Source organism: Malus sylvestris, chromosome 2 (genome assembly GCF_916048215.2).
Source record: "Malus sylvestris chromosome 2, drMalSylv7.2, whole genome shotgun sequence".
NCBI lineage: Eukaryota > Viridiplantae > Streptophyta > Magnoliopsida > Rosales > Rosaceae > Malus > Malus sylvestris.
The window spans coordinates 14,402,568-14,420,427 of NC_062261.1; the positions used below are offsets into that span (position 1 = coordinate 14,402,568).

At 35.5% G+C, this 17,860-nt stretch overlaps 2 protein-coding genes across 2 annotated transcripts; one reads left to right on the forward strand and one right to left on the reverse strand.

Moving 5' to 3' along the window:
* The first annotated feature begins 7,281 nt into the window (after nt 1-7,281).
* LOC126589343 (F-box protein At5g67140-like) lies at nt 7,282-9,832 on the forward strand. The gene is made up of 5 exons (XM_050254614.1): nt 7,282-7,534; nt 7,672-7,818; nt 8,798-8,933; nt 9,029-9,127; nt 9,228-9,832. The coding sequence occupies exons 1-5, from the start codon at nt 7,446-7,448 to the stop codon at nt 9,435-9,437; spliced, it is 681 nt and encodes a 226-aa protein (XP_050110571.1). The 5' UTR covers nt 7,282-7,445; the 3' UTR covers nt 9,438-9,832.
* A 611-nt stretch (nt 9,833-10,443) lies between these two features.
* Nucleotides 10,444-13,796, reverse strand: LOC126589335 (PI-PLC X domain-containing protein At5g67130-like). Its single transcript, XM_050254603.1, has 9 exons — nt 13,501-13,796; nt 13,296-13,418; nt 13,009-13,146; nt 12,689-12,787; nt 12,284-12,587; nt 11,981-12,201; nt 11,807-11,893; nt 11,097-11,534; nt 10,444-10,587 (listed from the first exon to the last, which is right to left on the reverse strand). Exons 1-8 carry the CDS (start codon nt 13,621-13,623, stop codon nt 11,355-11,357), a joined length of 1,275 nt encoding a protein of 424 aa, XP_050110560.1. The 5' UTR covers nt 13,624-13,796; the 3' UTR covers nt 10,444-10,587; nt 11,097-11,354.
* Nucleotides 13,797-17,860: the final 4,064 nt, after the last annotated feature.

The window sequence follows — 17,860 nt, forward strand, 5'->3', positions numbered from 1 at the left end:
TCTCCGAGGCAAACCTTCGGGATCCTGCTGAGCGAGAAACACGGGCCGTTGGATTTCGATCCACTCAGCAGGATCCCGAGGGTTTGCCTCAGAGAGGATCCAGTTCCCAAAAACAAACCTACCTCATTTTCTGGGGTTGAGTTGTCAGCCCGCCTATCCATAATAATTTGGAGCTGCCATGCAAAAAAAAGAAAAAAAAAGATGAAATCGAAAATAATATATGTTAGGCTTTTTTTATTAGCACTCTACAAATTGTTGAATGCACCTCACATTAAAATTTAATATTAAATTACTTATTTACCCCACTATGCAATGACAATTTTGACCTTATTAGGTTTAAAAAAATAAAATAAAAATTTCTAAATACACCAAAAATCACGTTTAGCGTATTATTTATCTTCTCAACTATCAAAACCTCTCACCCTCCATTGTTGAACAAAACCCTAACCAATGAAACTACAAACATGTTGATTGAGAAAAATTGCTTTTGACGAATGAAACACGAAATCGATGTTTCGGAAGTTTCACATGAGGTAAGACTTCATATTTTTCATTCTTTTAGGGATCACAAGGATACCTGCAGCTGTTCATCAGTTTCTTTGCTGCTAGGGTTTTGTTGATTTTTGGGCTTTGTTTTTCTCTGAGAAGCTCTGTAATCTGGTTATTGGCATGAAATATTTATTCTGAAAGTAAACCATATATGAAGTTCATTCGATATTAGTCAATATAATGCCAGAAATTAAGTTGTCACAATGTTGACTCTTCCCAATTTATGTATTGTATGAAAGTTTTGTATGAGTAGCATTTGTGAAATACAATTATCCCAAGGTTATGGTGTCAAGGGAACTATGAAATCTTGGGTGGGGAGGAAGGGGGTGATAAACCAGTCTCTTCTCTGGTTCATGCGACATGTTCCAACTCCAACAAGGACAAGGAGATTCAATCCAACTCTGACTAGGACATTCATTCCTATTCCCACACGGACACACGAGCAGCAACCTAGTCCAAGATTTCATTGGGTTGAGATTCATAAATAACATCTTTTAGGGGGGGGGGGGGGGCATGACCCTTATGGCCTCAACTATGTTTCATCGGTGGTGTGGGATAGTTGTCCATCTTTTCAGTTGTCATGAGGACCGAGCAAGAAAGAGACACAGATCTTATGAAAGTTTATTGTCTTTCATGAAAATTGTGAGAAACTTAGAGCAAGAAAGAGAGACAGATCTCATGATAGCATACAATCCAGTCCCATTAAACTTGAACAAGATAGTAACATGGTTATCACGTACATGAGATTAATCCCTCAAGCAACACAACGAGCAAACCCACTCCATACGGAAAAGGGTGACTCTGAGTGTTCTGTACAAAAGGTCGGTAACCTTTTTGCATCAATTTCTTGGGGAGGAATATAAGGAGTATATTGAGAAATATGAGGTGTATGTACAAAATATAAGGTGTATATTGAGAATGTGGGGTGTGGGGGTATTATGGGAAAGTATGTTGGGTGTATTAAGATAATTTTTAAGTGAAAAAGCAAATGTGGGGTGTATTAAGTATGTGAGGTTTATTTAACAATTTGTGGGGTGTTACTATAATAAGCCTTTATTTATTATTTTTCATAGGGAAAACAGAATAAGTTGGCTTTCATAAAAGTTTATTGAAAGAAGTTGGAAGGTTTCTAAAAACCATATCAGGTTACCATATGTTTATGTTGAAGATAGCTCAAAATAAGTTACAGGAGATACATGTAAATTTCCCAAGATAATCCATAATTAGATTCTACCATTTGTGTAGGAAATTGGTTTTTTATTGGATGGTTGGTTGATTTCTCTCTTACTTACCATCAAATTGAATTGTTAAAGTTTTATGCATGGATACTAGACAAGGGCATAAAGAGTAACATTGACGTATATGCTATGAATTTTGTTCTATCTTTATGTATTGTGTGATGGCTATACAGTAAAGAATTAAGGCAATTTATGTCTCTTACTCAAAAGTGTGACATAAACATGCATGATTATTTTCACGGCTGCTTAAGTTTTGAGACAATTTTGAGCTAAAATTGCTTAATTGGTTTTGACCAAATAATTATTTTATGATTGATAGCATTTGGGGTTTATTTTCCTTGCCTAATGTTTCTTGGCTTCTTCAGATGGTTGCAATCATAACTAGTCTTTTACAATAATATTTTCATCACTAAACTTTACTTCTTCAGGAAAATCTTCTGACCAAGATTTTGTAGTGCAAACTTGTGTACATATTTTTTTGGGTAAATTACATTTACTCCCTCAGGTTTGGGATCGATTTCAACTTCTTACAACATCTTTAAAACATTTCAATTTCATACATTTACTTATCATTTTATTTCAATTTCATATTTCCGTTAGAAAATTCGTTAAGTGATGACATGACAAATATAAGATCCACATTTGTGCTGATGTGGCTGCTAAATTTGTGCCACGTGACAATTTTTTTTTATACATTTAAAATATAATAATTTACCCTATTTAAAAAAAAAACCTAAAACCCACCTCCCACGCAACCCCCCCCCCCCACACCCCTCTACTCTCTCCCTAGCCTCCCAACTTCATGTACTTCTCACTCCATCACCACCACCCATCTCATACAACCACCATGTCAATCCTCCACTCCCACTGGAGCAACCACCTCCATCTCCTCATTTTTTTTCCATCACAACCACCCATTCAAACTTGAAACAAATTTAAAAATGACCCCTGGCTAATTTGGGGATTATGGGGATTTGGGGTTTTGGTGGTGGTTGGAAACCAATTTGCAGGAAGTGGGTTGGGGTCTTGCCGTAGCCTCAAATTTCATCAACACCACTACTGATTCGTCATTTGTGGGTTGTGGGGGTGAAGGTAACCAAATGGATGCAATGGGTGGGGGATGAAGGTGGTTGCAATGGGAAGATGAGATTGTTGGCTAGGATGGGGTGGAGGTAGTTGCTCAAAGATTGTTGGCTATGGTCAAAGTCTGAATCTTGGAGTTGGAGCTGCCCACTCTCTTCACTGCCCTCCTTGTCCTCAGAAGCCTCCTCGTCCTCAGGTAGGTTGACGCAGAAAAGATGATGGTTTTGAATTTTGGGAAATAAAATTTTGAAATCCATCAAATTTTTGGATTTTTTTTTTTTTTGAATTAAGAGCTAAAATAGAGAGATTTTTTACGGAGATTTGGGGAAGAAGAAGAATTAAAAAAATTTGGAGAATTAGGGAATGAGGGTTTAGGGATTGGGAGGGGTGGTGCGCTGGTGGTTCTGGAGATTGGAGGATATGGAGGCCTCGGGTGGTAGAAGAGAGTGGGCTGACATGGCAGATGAATATCTACTTGTCTAAGTTTCGAAGGGAGCGGGCTGACGTGTAATGGGGTCCACTACTGCCACGTCAGCTCTTAACAGACCAATGGATGGAAAATGTAACGGAGATATTATATTGAAATAAAATAGTACGTGAAGTATGAAAGTGAAATTTTTTAAAGATGTTGTATAAGGTTGTAATAAACCTCAAACTTGAGGTGGTAAAGTGCAATTTACCCTATATTTTTTCACCAAAGTGAAAAGACTTCAGGAACTGGATTATGTAAATTATGGTTTTAAAACTCATAATATGTCAATATTCTTTTCCAAAGAGAGGAATGCATGAATGGTTTGAGATTTTTTTTTTCAGGTATAACATTTTTAAGAGAATTAAGTTGATTGTTTTCTTGTCCAAAGACTTGAAATCTTGGTCGTTTTCTTAATTTTTACATGGCCGTTATACAATAAGGTTATATAATCCATTATCAAAATGATGGTTGTTTATGTTTCTTGCCCAAAAATGTAACATAAACATGTATGAATGATGGACGTGAAACACGAAGCTTTTGGCAGTTGGGATATTCAAGGACCATGACATGCATATGAAAGTCATTCATTCATTTGATTCCGCGGATATGCGGGAGTAAACGTTTTTTCTTTCATGTTGTTTTAACCTTTTATTTAAATAAGTATGAATTCATGTGTTTGTTTGAATGGCAATGAATTCATTGGAAACTGTTCGCAAGGCTGGATAATAATGAGCTTGGAAATTAAAGTGTTCCATTGGAGCCAAACAAAGGCTTGATAATGGTGATGTTGGTCTGATGAGTGGGAGCATGAAGACGAAGCATTTCAATGTGCTTTAGCATGTTTTGTATTTTGTATCATGCATAAGTTATTTTGGGAGATGTGATCTTAGGGTGCTTGTATGAATTAATATACAAGGTTTTCTAAGGTTTATTTCTTTGAAATAATTTATGGCAGATATGCAAAGGGATTAATGGTTGTATTGGCTAAAGTGATCACTATGGGATTAATTTGATTCGATACGTTGATGAAGGATATGATCAGTGATAATTCAAATGGGAGAATGTTAGGACCATGTGAATTTTCAATGAGTACAATAAGGATAATCAACGTGGAATTAATAATTAAAGTCAAAACCATTTGGAGGATAAAATCCCTTTGTTTGTAGGACACTAAGTGAACGTGCATTAGTTGTGGTTTTACAACTGAATAAAAGTGGAGAATTATTAGGCTTCAACCGTCCCATGATAATTGGGATGCGGTTGGGTAATTTTCCTATATAGGAGATGTCCTTGCTCACAGGAAGATAACGTCAAACACTTTCTAGCACTATCACTAGGGTTTGACATAAAGGTTCCTTAGTGAGTAGAAGGCTTCCCTTGAGGGACTAGGGGTTTTCCTATGCTTGTCAGACTCATCACTTTCATCTTGAAGCATGCCATAAAAGAATCAAGAATCAAAAGAAGGCCCTCCTTGGCTCTTTGTGCATTCCTCAACTACATCAATGGCGTCCTCAGGTACCCAACCTTTCCTGATAAATGTTCTTCTACCTTGTAGTACTGCAAACATTCATATCCATGTGCTTAATGATTGTTCCTGGGTAATTGTATATACACACGCATGCAATGCTTAAAGTCCAATGATATGTGTGTAATCCTTGTTGAGGTTTAACCTTAATTCGTTTTGACAAGGCATACAGCCAGATTAGTTGCCAAAGAATTTATTAAGAAAAAGGGATAGAATGATGAAACATTTAGTCCAATGGTCAAATCAACAACAATTAGGTTGATTCTTGCTCTAGTAACTCAATTCAAGTGGTCTCCCAGGAAGTTAGATGTTAAAAAATGTATTTTTTGCATGGTGTTCTTAAGGATGAAGTGTATACGGAACAACCAACAGGTTTTATAAGTCCTAACCATCCATTCAACTTTGTCTGCAAACTTCATAAATCACTATATGGCCTTAAACAAGCTCATCGAGCTTGGAATAGAACTTACAAGCTTTTTACCTAGTTTGGGGTTCAAGGCATCATGAGTTTATCTAACAAAAAATTAAAGAGATCTTTCAATATACTCAGAACACAGTCCGGTGCACTAAGTGTCATAATATAAGTAATTGGATATTTGGAAAAGAAAAATTCCAACCACTTGTACCCACTGTGTAATGATTCAGGCACACTAAAAAAATTCTCCAAAAACTGAATAAGAAGCCAAGATGAAACTTAGTGGGTTCAATAGGATGCTACACTGAGAATCTGCACCAATTGACGATGAATGCACGAAAAGTACAGAAACAAAATGCATCGACATGGTTGAGAAATTTTTCAATGTGTCTAAAACACCTTTAGTATACCAAGTATTATAAAACAAATTGTTAAAATTTTTTCCAAATATCCAAAACTTATATTATAACATTTAATGCATCCAGCCGAATTCATGGACAACAAAACGCAAAGAGACTTCTTCAAACATACAATTTATACGTAAAGCGGTTGTATCAAGAAGAAAAAAAGTATACGCAAAGCGGTGAGAAAAAAAATTGTAAACCGGATTCCAAAAAAACATGCCCCACCAAAAGGAAAAAGAATATGCAAGGATAGACCAACGCTAATATTTTTAATTTGAGAAATAGAAAAAGGTGTTCAATTTATCCTTTTTAGTAAAGACATGTTATTTGAAAATAAAATTGAATTATACAATAGAAATATTTACAAATTCAAATAATTTTAATTTTAAAGATGAATTATTTCACATAGAACATCACGTGTGTGCTGCAAGTCCATAACTATAAAGATGTGCTTATTTTTTGTCAATTTTATTAGATTAGATGCTAGCTTAGTTAACGATAGGGTTCAAATCCAAAACGTCATACAAGGGTTCGACTCATTTCCACTACTATAGTAAATGATCACTTGCTGCGCTCATTTATTTTTTTGATTAATTGATTATGAGTGTTACTAGTCCCACCCTATTATCCTATTTTCCCATCTACCTTATAATTTCACCCTTCATAAAAAATTAAAAATGAAAAACTCTCTTTTCCCATCCACCCTTATTCCTAATATAACCTTTTATACATCTCTAAAATCTTTTAAATTTTATTTATTAGAATATATAGGATATATATATCTCTCTAACAAAAAAAATGATAAAAATCAGTTAACCATCCCAATTCCAAAACCATTGAAGCAATAGACCTCCAAACCCCATCTGCACCACGATCCCCAATATGGCAGCCGGACCAACACCCAGGCTCCACCCCATCCAACCTTCGCAGCACCAACATAGCCTCAAAACTGCCCACCTCCATGGGTTTATCCATCTTCCTTCGTTGTACACAATCTCTTTCACTGCCAGAATTAGATCAAGATTGTACATTGTCATGAGATACAGGGAAAAGGAAGGAGTTGAAAAGAAGGTAGCCATCATCGATGCCGCCGTGAGGGAGGCATGTGGTTGTGCACTTGTTGTGGTTATAATAGTGAGAACAGGGTATGAGTTTTCTGATTTTTTTTTCTTTTTTTCTACTATTTTAGTTTTTAATGAAAAAAAATCTAATGCTTATTTGACAAAATACAATTGGTTATTAGTTAGGTCCTTATGGTCGTTCTCTAAAAGGACATAGTTGTCAATGAAATTTTCACATTTAAGTAGGGAGGGGGAAATAAGAAAGGAAAACTAATGAAAATGGCTTGAAAACTTTGAGTTTTAATGATAAGGACAAAAACTTTGAGTTTTAATGATAAGGACAAAATAAAGGGTAAAGTGAATAGTACCAGGATTGACTTTTTAGTGTAAAAATGTGGTTTTTCGTTAAAGTGAACAGTACCGAGTGCTTTTCGTTAAAGTTCCAAGCTTGGACAGGACTATATCTCTGTCTTTTGTTTGTTACACAACAGAATAGGGGGTGGGTTTAACACTCCTCTTGATTATTTTGCAAAAATGACGGAAAAATGATCACATCCTGTCCGGCTTTCCATTTATTTTATATTTTCTCCATTTTTACGTCTACGACTTTTCAAGTTTCAACGTACCACAAAACTTGAGTTCCTGAGAAATCTTTACGAACCAAATAACTATTTTGTGGGGTGGAAGAACTTGGTGGGATGGAGGGAGAGGCGGAGATTGATCGGTTGCCAATAGACCTCTTGGCTCATATATTTGTTCTCATCACCTCCTTCACTGATTTAGCCCAGTAAGTTTTTGATTTCTTTTTCCGATTTAATTTTCCTTTTTTTTAAATTTTCTTCTGTATTTTTGGTGGTTTATATTTTCTGGGTTGTTGTTCTTTTTTGTTTTTTAATTTGTGTGGTGGTTGTGAATTCTGTGAAGGGCAAGCGGTGTTTGCCGGAAATGGAAACAGGCGGTGAAGCAGTCTTTGGGGCGGAGGGAGAGTTTGAGCTTTGCTGGTTGGAAGATGGACGATGACTCCACCGCCCGTTTGCTTCGCTCTGCTTACAGCCTCAAAGAGCTCGACATGTATAATATCTGCTTTCTCTCTTACTTTCTAAATATTTTATTTATTTATTATTTATTTTTATGAAATTTCTGTTTAATTTTGTGTGTTTGAGGGAATCTTCAGAACAAAAGTTTCTAACTTTTTACCCTTTGATGGTATTTTCTATAATTTTGTATATTTTTAGAGATATAAGTGACTGATTAGTCTAATTATAGGTTAAAGTTCTATGGAGAAGGTTATGCACATCGTTTCTTGGATTATTTTGTTTCTGTTTTTTGGTGAATTTTTTTGGTTGTGGAAAATAGCTCTGTAAGTACCCAGATATTGAGACACAATCCATTGAGAAGAAGAGATATTAGGCTCTGAACTTGGTTGTAAGTGTAGAGCTTCCTAATCTAACAAGAACACGAACGGCTTAGGTTGAATTTCACGATTTCGTGCCCAATTTTGAGCGTCATTTTTCAAGATTACTCAAATAACTTACCTCCAAGTTTTTGTGCTTGGTATGTTATGTGTTAAGAGTGTATTTTCGCATTCAGTACTCAGTAGGTCTCTAACGATTAGGTTGTACTTTAAAAAGTTCTCCGAGTTAGAAGTGTTCTTATCTGTTGGTTTTCATTGGCATTTGGTAGAAACTTTTTTGGGTTAGTATCACTATTGAGTACCGCTAACCCATGATTCTGTACTTCGTACTGGGTTTAGCAACACAAAAGAAGAAGTCATTCTGTATGTATCCAGGTTTATTAATAGATAAACTCGGACTTCACCAATGTCTATGCTTTTCCCTTTGTCTTTTCATCAGATTTGCATCTGATTACTGTAAGTATTCGATTTGGAATAGTCTGGTTTCATGCATAACAGCATAGTTAAAGCTCGTAGGAGGGATACCTAAATACCGTCATAGTCTCAGCATTTGAATTTCATGATTTAGTTATTTCGAGATGTACCACTTTGTTTCTTTCATGATTTAGTTCTTGATTTATCTTCTTGTTTACTCAGTTCAAGGCGTCGTTGGGGTTGCCAGATAACCGACACTGGATTGTACAGAATATCTATGGCAAAGTGTATCAGCAACTTAACATCCATATCGCTATGGGGCATCACAGGGATCACAGATAAAGGTGTTGTTCAACTGGTATGTGTACAAGCAAATGTCGTATGTTTGATTTACTGCTTTCATTTACGTGAGTTATGGTTTAACTTTCTCAGTTTGGCGTTCCTTTCCAACAGATATCAAGAGCTAACTCCTTGCACCACCTGAATATCGGTGGCACATTTATCACAGATGACTCGTTATATGCCATTGCTCATAGCTGTCCGCATTTGAAGGTAACTTGTTCGTGGAAATTACGACACAAGTTCTCATTACCCCAATTTTTGTTCCAAGTGCATTTCACCTCTGTTTGTTCCTCTCTTTTGTTTATTCCAGACCATCATCCTGTGGAGCTGCCGTCATGTAACCGAGAACGGCCTCTTTGTTCTAGTAAACTGTTGCCGCAAGCTTGAATCCATCAATGTATGGGGGACGAGAGTTCCTGTAGACTGCTTCATTGCTTTGCTAACCATCAGTCCGGCGCTAAAGATAAAACCCAGAGGACTGTCGTTAAGTGTGGACGCTTCGATGTTGCCCCTCGCATAAGCCGCCTGTTCATATAAGTTCTTTCTACATTGCCATTAAATGTTGATGGATGCTTCTATGTTTCCAGATGTACAAGCCGCCCATTCATACAAGTTCTTTCGACATTGCAGCTCAACGCCCTCGATGGGGGAGGTTGGGGTTACATTATCAGCTCAATACTCTTGTTCTGTATATAATTCACATGAATTACAGCCACCTATATTCTTTTGAGCAAGGTCACATAAAGGTCGAAGTGATTCAAAACTCAAAAGAGATTTCCAAGTCAAATTAAGTTGACTATTGTGTGGTTAAAATAGAAGAGTGATTCATGCACTGTTCGCATAGTTGCAGTGACGTTACATATGGCATAGATGATTATAACGTGTTTAAATTGTATGCTATTTGTCTGTTAGATACTTGCCCCGTGGTGTCTCCAATTACAAGAGGCAATCTCCCATATTTGTCACATAATTCTAGCACTTATTCTCCTTCAATTTGTACACAATCTAATGGCTAAAAAAAGTGCGTATACAGTTAAAAAACCAAGGATAGGGTTATTCAGTATCCACACACATTTTTTTACCTCTCACATACCTTTGTTAATTATTATCTATTGGTCTTCAATTCATTCCATCCAACAACCAGAAACGAAGTGTATGAGCGGTAAAAATGTGTGAATAGCACCACCCATAAATCATTTCCGTACAAAAGGCCTCCTTAGACCAATTTTGTATTGCAATTTTCCACCTTTCAAAGGTAGAATTTTAGGAATAATATGATGTGGGGCAGGAAACAAAGAGCATCCAAGGCTAGTCAAATTTTGAACGATATTCAAATGAGATAAGAAATCATTTGCATGCCAAAGGTTGAACTAAATCTGAGACTGCATAAAGATAAAAGTGGAAAACTAAATCAACCTTCCATTTTCAAACTACATTTTTCGTAATAAACCCCCTTTAAAGGTCTCGAGTCTCTGCAACCTACGATAATAATGGGGGAGAAAAAACTGAAAGGCCAGAAGACCAGATTTTAAGAGCGAAAGCGAATAAAGGAAGACGTTAAATGTTAGAATACAACAATTAGGAGAACCTAGTATTGGTGATACGAGCACATCTGCAAATGCTACAATACCCTATTTATACTACATACACACCGCTCCCTGACAGAGGACCTGAAAACAGAAAAGGAACGTGTTAGTACTGATTACAAAGTGGGAACAAGATGGATGAAACGAAACAAAAGTGAAGCTAGCCAGTTCACTGATGGAATCTGTATGAGATCCTGTTTGGTGCCACGGCTACCTATGTTTGTATGATTTTTACCATTTCTACACATGTTAGATATTTGATTATGAAAACAGCTCAACGCAATGTATGATTGTGAAAAGAAAAGCTGTGAATTCCACAGTACACGCAAATCAGACCATAAAAAGATGGACCCAATTTATTGTCAAAATGTTTATTCGACCAAAAGGAGGCATGTCATTCAACCCTAAGTGACCTCTTGAAAAACCATATGCCTTTATAGTACTGAGCAACCATATGTAACAAAGAAAAATGAAGTCGAGATCTGTTATGTGATATGTGTACTGAGCTCTTAAGTTAAAAGATGAAACTACAGGATTTTCAACATCCATTGCAATGGCTGAGAACCAGCCATATAAGGAAGAGTGCTACGTACCTGAATTGATTCCTGGTACATTCTTGGTCCTTCGTCGTAACTATCTACTTCAGATGCCTCTGCAACTCCATAATCCTTGTCCCAATATAATTATAAAAGATTTTTCCTTACAATCACGTGTCATTACTCTAGAACCACAGAACGACTCCTTGACCTTCCACTCAACTAGGCAGGGTGTAACGGTTATCACTCTAAATTTTAGTATATGACATAGAAGAACCGCCACTAATGACCTATCCTAGTATTTAGATGCTACAGTCATAGCCAAAATACCATCAACGGAAGATAAAACAAGAAGACAACCAAGCGATTTGCAGAATAGACTGTTGAAGCAGACCTTGAAAACTGAACAGAGCCAGTAAAGCTTCCTGCATTGTTGGTCACTGGACTTCTAGTTGGTACAGAAATATTCTTGCAAGATCCAGAAGGTGCTCCAGCCTGTGAAAATCCAACGGTAGAGTGGTTTACAGTTTTCCTTACTACGAAAATTGGTGTGTCATCACTAGGGTATGGGTAAATCAGTAGAAGTACCCTAGCGTTTTAGACAGATCGGAAATGTTTGAACATTTGGTGAACTTTTGGATTATTGTTATGGTTGGACAAAGTAGGACTCATGCCACGAGCTTTTAACCACCGATTTGGATCATAAAAAGCAATAAAGAAGTTCATAAATAATAAAATGAATATGGAAACAAGTTATACAAACAAACCTGGCAGGCACTGACAGTACTACACCCGCAAAGCACTGGACCATTCATTCTATCAACAGCATCAAACACACCTCCTCCATCACTCCTCTGCATTGATATTATTTTATGCTAGTTAAAATTCCTAGTTGGATGATGTTTTAGTATGTGCTTCTTCCCTAGCTAAAATTTTCATACCATGTAAAAGTTGACTGCCAAAAAATTCGGCATCACCCCTGCAGCTTTATAACAGGTACCGACCATCTGCTCCAGTGGACTTGAATGCTCTTCGCAAGCTTCAGCTTCAACAGGATATGTTGAGAAATAATTTTGAAAGAAAAGAGATGCACTTTTTGAATTCAGAGGCTTTGATTCTTTTCTCTTCGGGCATGAACCTGGTTTTACCCCAGGATCTCCAGCTGAAACCCAGTAAACAACAGGCTATTAACTATAAAATTCAAATATAATTTGAAGATGCAATGATATATCATTTATAAGTACCTTCGTTTTCCACCATGTATTTCCACTGGTAAGCTACTCCTTCCTGTGCTTCCTTTGAAGCATCAGACGTAAAAACAAGAAGCCGATGATTCTCTTGCACCATCTCAGTAACAGTGGGCCAATCTTCACCCTTTCTTGGCATTTTCGCTACAGGAAACCAATACTTATCTAACCCAGCATTGGTAAACAATGTCGTTAACCCCTTTGGAGTTTTCACGTAGTCCTCAATTATAATGGTCACAATCTCTGTTGGGTTCTGACTTAAAAATGTTTCCACTTCCGTCAAAGTGTTAATTGCAGGTTGCTGAGAAAAATCCAATGGACACATCATAAACAACCTTGCAAAACTATAACCATAAAATTCACATAGTAAGTCTTAGATTGATAAGGGGGAAGAGAGATTACAAATGCAGTGAAGTTGAAACATTGCCCCTTAAAGGAATGACAAAGCCAGATATCATTCTCAAAATCGTACATATCCAACATCAGCCCTCTCACTCCATTCTAAAAACAATATGGCATAAGTTAATACTCATAAACGAATAATTAATGAATAAAAGAAGCAGACAGTTTCATTCTAATTTTGGATTCGAGGAAAAAAAAAAGTTAAAGAAAGGAATGACATTCGAAACGTATATGTTCCAGTGATTTGATCCTTTCATCTGTTCGTTATAAAGAATATACCGAAAACAGCAAAGTTAAAACTTAAAAGCAAGGGCACATACCCTCAACTGGTTAGTAACAGTGTCCTCTTGGTTGTAAAATGTGAGTCTTTGAACACCAGCCACGGGCGGTGCATCAACGATGCTGAAAGAATTATGAGTCGCCAACCATGTGTACTTGTTGAATGGCAACCCATTAATCTAAAACACCAAGACATTCCAAAAAAATAGCACAAACCCATCATCAAAATCACAAAAACCCAAAAAGGGCAGACATAAATTTCTTGAATTTAGCTCAAAATATACAAACCCATAAAAAAATTTACAAATTTTAAGTCGAAAATGCTCACAATTGAAGTGGGTACGATTGCTTGGCCTCTGGTGCAAACGGGCTGATTCTTACCGGAAGCAGGGCAGTTGCCACAGTAAAGACCCGGCCCGCAGTCCGTCGCCGCCGCACAAGCATCTAGAACCTGTAAAATATCAACGCTTCAGCTGAAATTCCGAGAGAAAATGTGAGATGGTGCAGATCTTTGGGGGAGAAAAGAGAGAAACCTGGCAATTGCCGTTGGAGCAAGCAGTGGAAATGGTGGCCAGGACTGAGAAGAGTAGCAGGAAGAGGACGACAGTTGACGAAGCTCTGGATACGCCGCCGTGTTCCGCCGAGCACGGAGGCATGGCAACTTGTGGTTATGCAGAAAGCTCCAGAAATCCACCGCCCAGAGAGACAGGGAGTGAGAGAAGTTTCGGAGAGAAAGCAAAAAGAAAGAGAACTTTTACTGTAGAGAGGGGAGGGTGACAAGTTTTTGGGTCTGAAACGCGGGCTTTTTCACTTTTGCGTTTTTCTGACTTGAACAGAAAAGCCTTTAGTTTTCGTTTTCTTTTTTTATGGAAGAAAGCGCCCTTTTTATCTGTCAGCCAAGGTTTCTATTTCTGTCTATTTCTACTATCGTTTGTATTATTTTTCTAATACAAATGGATTATCGATACATTTGAGTTTTATTTTTATTAAAAAAAATAATATTAAATAATAGCACAAATAGATGATAAAAATAACATGTTTCGTTTTTTTCCTTCAATTTATGGTTTGGTTAGTTGGCTACTGTTACATACTCACAAATTCGGTGTTTATTATTATTTACTAGCAATAGGGATGTTGGAGAAGTTGAAAAGATGAAGAAAAAAAAGTTGGTAAAGTTATTTTTGAACGAGGGGAATTTTTTTTATTTTTTTTAATTTGTTTTGATAACATGTGGGTGAGAGAAAAGAACAATAAAACTTTTGTTCACCTAAATTACTTTTATGTTCATGGTTTTTTTTTAAATATTTTCTTTCAAATTTTTTTTAAGGAAAACTAATGAAAATGGTTTGAAAACTTTGTGTTTTAACGATAAGGACAAAATAAAGGGTAAAGTGAATAGTACCATGATTGACTTTTTAATGTAAAAATGTGATTTTTCGTTAAAGTGAATAGTACCGGAAGCTTTTTGTTAAAGTTTCCTTTTTTTTTTATCAAAAAATAACTTCAAATAAAGGAAAAATCATCTACCACAACCACGGCCCAAGCAATCAAAATTGAGGGCATTAAGGCCTGGTTTGGTACTTAGGTGATTCTGAAAAAAAACAAGTATCATAAAAAGCTGGGAGCTGTTTTATTACAAAAAAATTTACCAAACACTGTGTTACTTTATTTCATAGCTGCTTATTCTCACAATACAGCTGAAACAATTTTTTTTCAAAGCACAGCAATACCAAACCAGCCCTAAGCTAGAGAAGACAATGATTCCCAAAGTGGGGTTTAACAATGGTAAGACCTAGATGGCCTAACACATCCGCCACGAATATCCTCAATAATGAATTTAAGGTTCCAAGGGACCTCCCAACTTCCTTGAACATCACAGATGATAAGTTTTGAATCTCCTTCCATCAAATTTACGTCTATCAAATCTTAGACCCTCCCTCAATCCCATTTTGTTTCAATTATGCATGAAAGAATACCATTATATTTTTTCTCCATTTTTTGTTAGACAAAGAAAATTCCATTAATAAATAATATAGATAATTAAGCTTCTATTGCTTCTACAATCATTAAAAACACACTCTACAAACTGACCTTTACACAAAATGTTTATATTGGCCTTGCAACAAGCCTAAATTAATTTGTCTTATAATTGATATTATACACACTAATTTTTTGTTTTGTTCTATCGAACAAGAAAATGGGTCGTAGTAAAAAATTAATAGAATAAAAAGAAAGAAAAACTAACGAAAAGTTAAAAAAAAATATTTTTTAATGAAAAGCCATTTTTAAAAGTATAGTAAATAGTATCAGGGAAATGTATAAATGTGGTTTTTTCGTTAAAAGTGAAAAAAAAAACAATACCGAAAGTGTTTTGTTAAAATTTCCTAAAAAGAAAAGATAGGATATCAAATTTAAAAAATAATGAATTATAAAGTGAGTATAAAAAGTATGCGTTTACATTCTCCTTTAGTTATGTCCGTGGCAGTTTGTCTTTTAAAGCTTTTGGAATTTCCTTCCCCCATGATGACATTGCGCAGTTACATTTTAGTGCCTCTCACATGGTGGGGTAGGGGATAGGTTTTGCTTCTGGTCAGCGACTTCAACAGTAGAGCACGAGAGATTTCTCATTTAGCAACACGAGCCGGTACATCATATGTCAAATAAAAAAAATATTTTCTCATAGAACAGGACACTCAGGTGTGGGATTATCTGCGTATGTCGTCACGCAATTTCGTTTGTAGGCTTGTCTTGTGTGTAGCTCATATTTACAAGAAACATAATTCTAAGCCCAATAATGTAATGTGGTTAGGTTGGTTTGTTAAGAAATGCAGCCTGGTGGTTGTATTCTACAAGTTTTGGGCATGTAGCCGGTTTGACAATGCTATTACTTTTTAGGAGGATATTTTATTGCAAGTGATTTGTAGGTCAGTTAATTAAGAGCGTTTGTTCATGCATTTGAGATTTCTTGTTTAAGTTCTCATCTTCGTGAATTTAGTGTAAATTATCCAATTGTTGTAAACAAAAAAAGAGGATACTTTATTTATTTGATATAGTTTAAACTATAGAGAGGAAATTCAAACTCTTTTACGAAGAATAGTGTTTTTTTAATTTATAGAGATAAAAATTCAAAATTGGGTGTATAGAAGAATCATATTTGCTCTAGCCAATGCGTTTATGTGTGCTATTTGATGTTGCTTTTAAAACGGTTAAAAACTCTTACATATAACCAAATCGCTTATTGAATTAGATAAGAGTTTATTTGGGGTTGTTTTTGAAATGGCTAAGAGTGTTTTCTGACAACTAAAAAAAAATCTTTTGATCATGTTTGACAAAAAAAGAAATAGAAATGCTTTCATTATGATATTCTTGCAACATACTAAATCTTTTGCAAGATTTGATATTAGATTGGAATCTTGAAGAGCCTATATAGATTATAATGTTTTGAAAGACAAATATTATCCCGAGCTGCAGATCGAGCAATACGCCAACGTAATTCTTATCCATCAAAGTCTTATGGTATTAAAGAACCATGTGGATTGTAAATCATGAGTTAAATACTCAAATGATTAACCAATATTTGGACACTAAGAAAAATGATCCATCCTCTAATAGGAAATGGTGAATCGATACTTGGTCCGGAAGTACCATATTTTAGTGAAGTACGCATCTTACTATATTAAGCGCAATACACTGAATCAGATATTACATTTCTAGTGAATCACAAAACCAACAAATGGGTATTGAAATTAAATGAAGCTTATCTATTGATTATAATAGTTACTCATATCATCAAGGGCTATTCAACCACATTTTCCCATTAATGTCTACAAATTGTAATAGTCTTGGCCAAATTGGAAAGAGACAAATTCTATTTTTGAGAGCATAAAGCTTCGTAATATAGACGCGATTATATTCTCCCATTGTGGATCAACCACATTCTATAAGTATAGCATTTTTTTAAACGTGAGACTTATGGCATGTGTTTAAATTATATCTCTCGGAAGCGATTTGTTAACCTATAGAAAGACAAAATTCTTTATTAAATTTCAAAGTAAGAGTATGAATCTTAGAATATGCACTTAATACCTATTCTAGATAAATTTGGTATAAATTGTCTTGTAATTTGATTAATTTGAACTAAAATTATATTGTTCAAATGTATTAAAAGAGTCGCCATTTCTAGAGCGACTCTAGAAGAGCCTATTATGGCTTATATCTGCCATGGAGTTTAAAATGCTTCTAGTTTATTTTGAATCCTAAATTTTCTGTTTTGTAGTTATTTGTTCTTCGCATGGATACAAAATGTTTTGTATTATATATTATATCAAATTTTATTAAAATATATATATAATATTTGATTTGGGACAAAGGCATTTTAGTAATCATACTAGTTTATATTCCGATTCTGCTGAATTAGTAAACAACTTTATGGAATTAGTGTCATTTATATTCCGATTCTAGAACATTTAAGTAAACAGCTTCAACATGAATCCGATTTTGACTTCTCCTCATTTCAACTCCTTCTCAATTTAATTCCTCTTATTTTCATTACTATTACGAAGACGCCATAAAAAAGTCCCCATTTCTCGAATGACTCTGGAAAAGCCTATTATGGCTTATATCTGCCATGGAGTTTAAAACGCTTATAGTTTATTTCGAATCCTAAATTTTCTGTTTGTATTTATTTGTTCTTTGCATGGATACAAAATATTATTGTCAACTCCCGATAAACTCCTATACTTCCTAAGAACAAGTTACATTAAAAGTTCAATTATTGAAGATGAATGTTCGTCTATATTAAACTCAACCATGACGACAATCAAATAAAGGCTTACTATCTTTAGGGGGAGTTAATCATCGAAGGGAGTTATTCGTCAGGGAGAGTCTTCGATA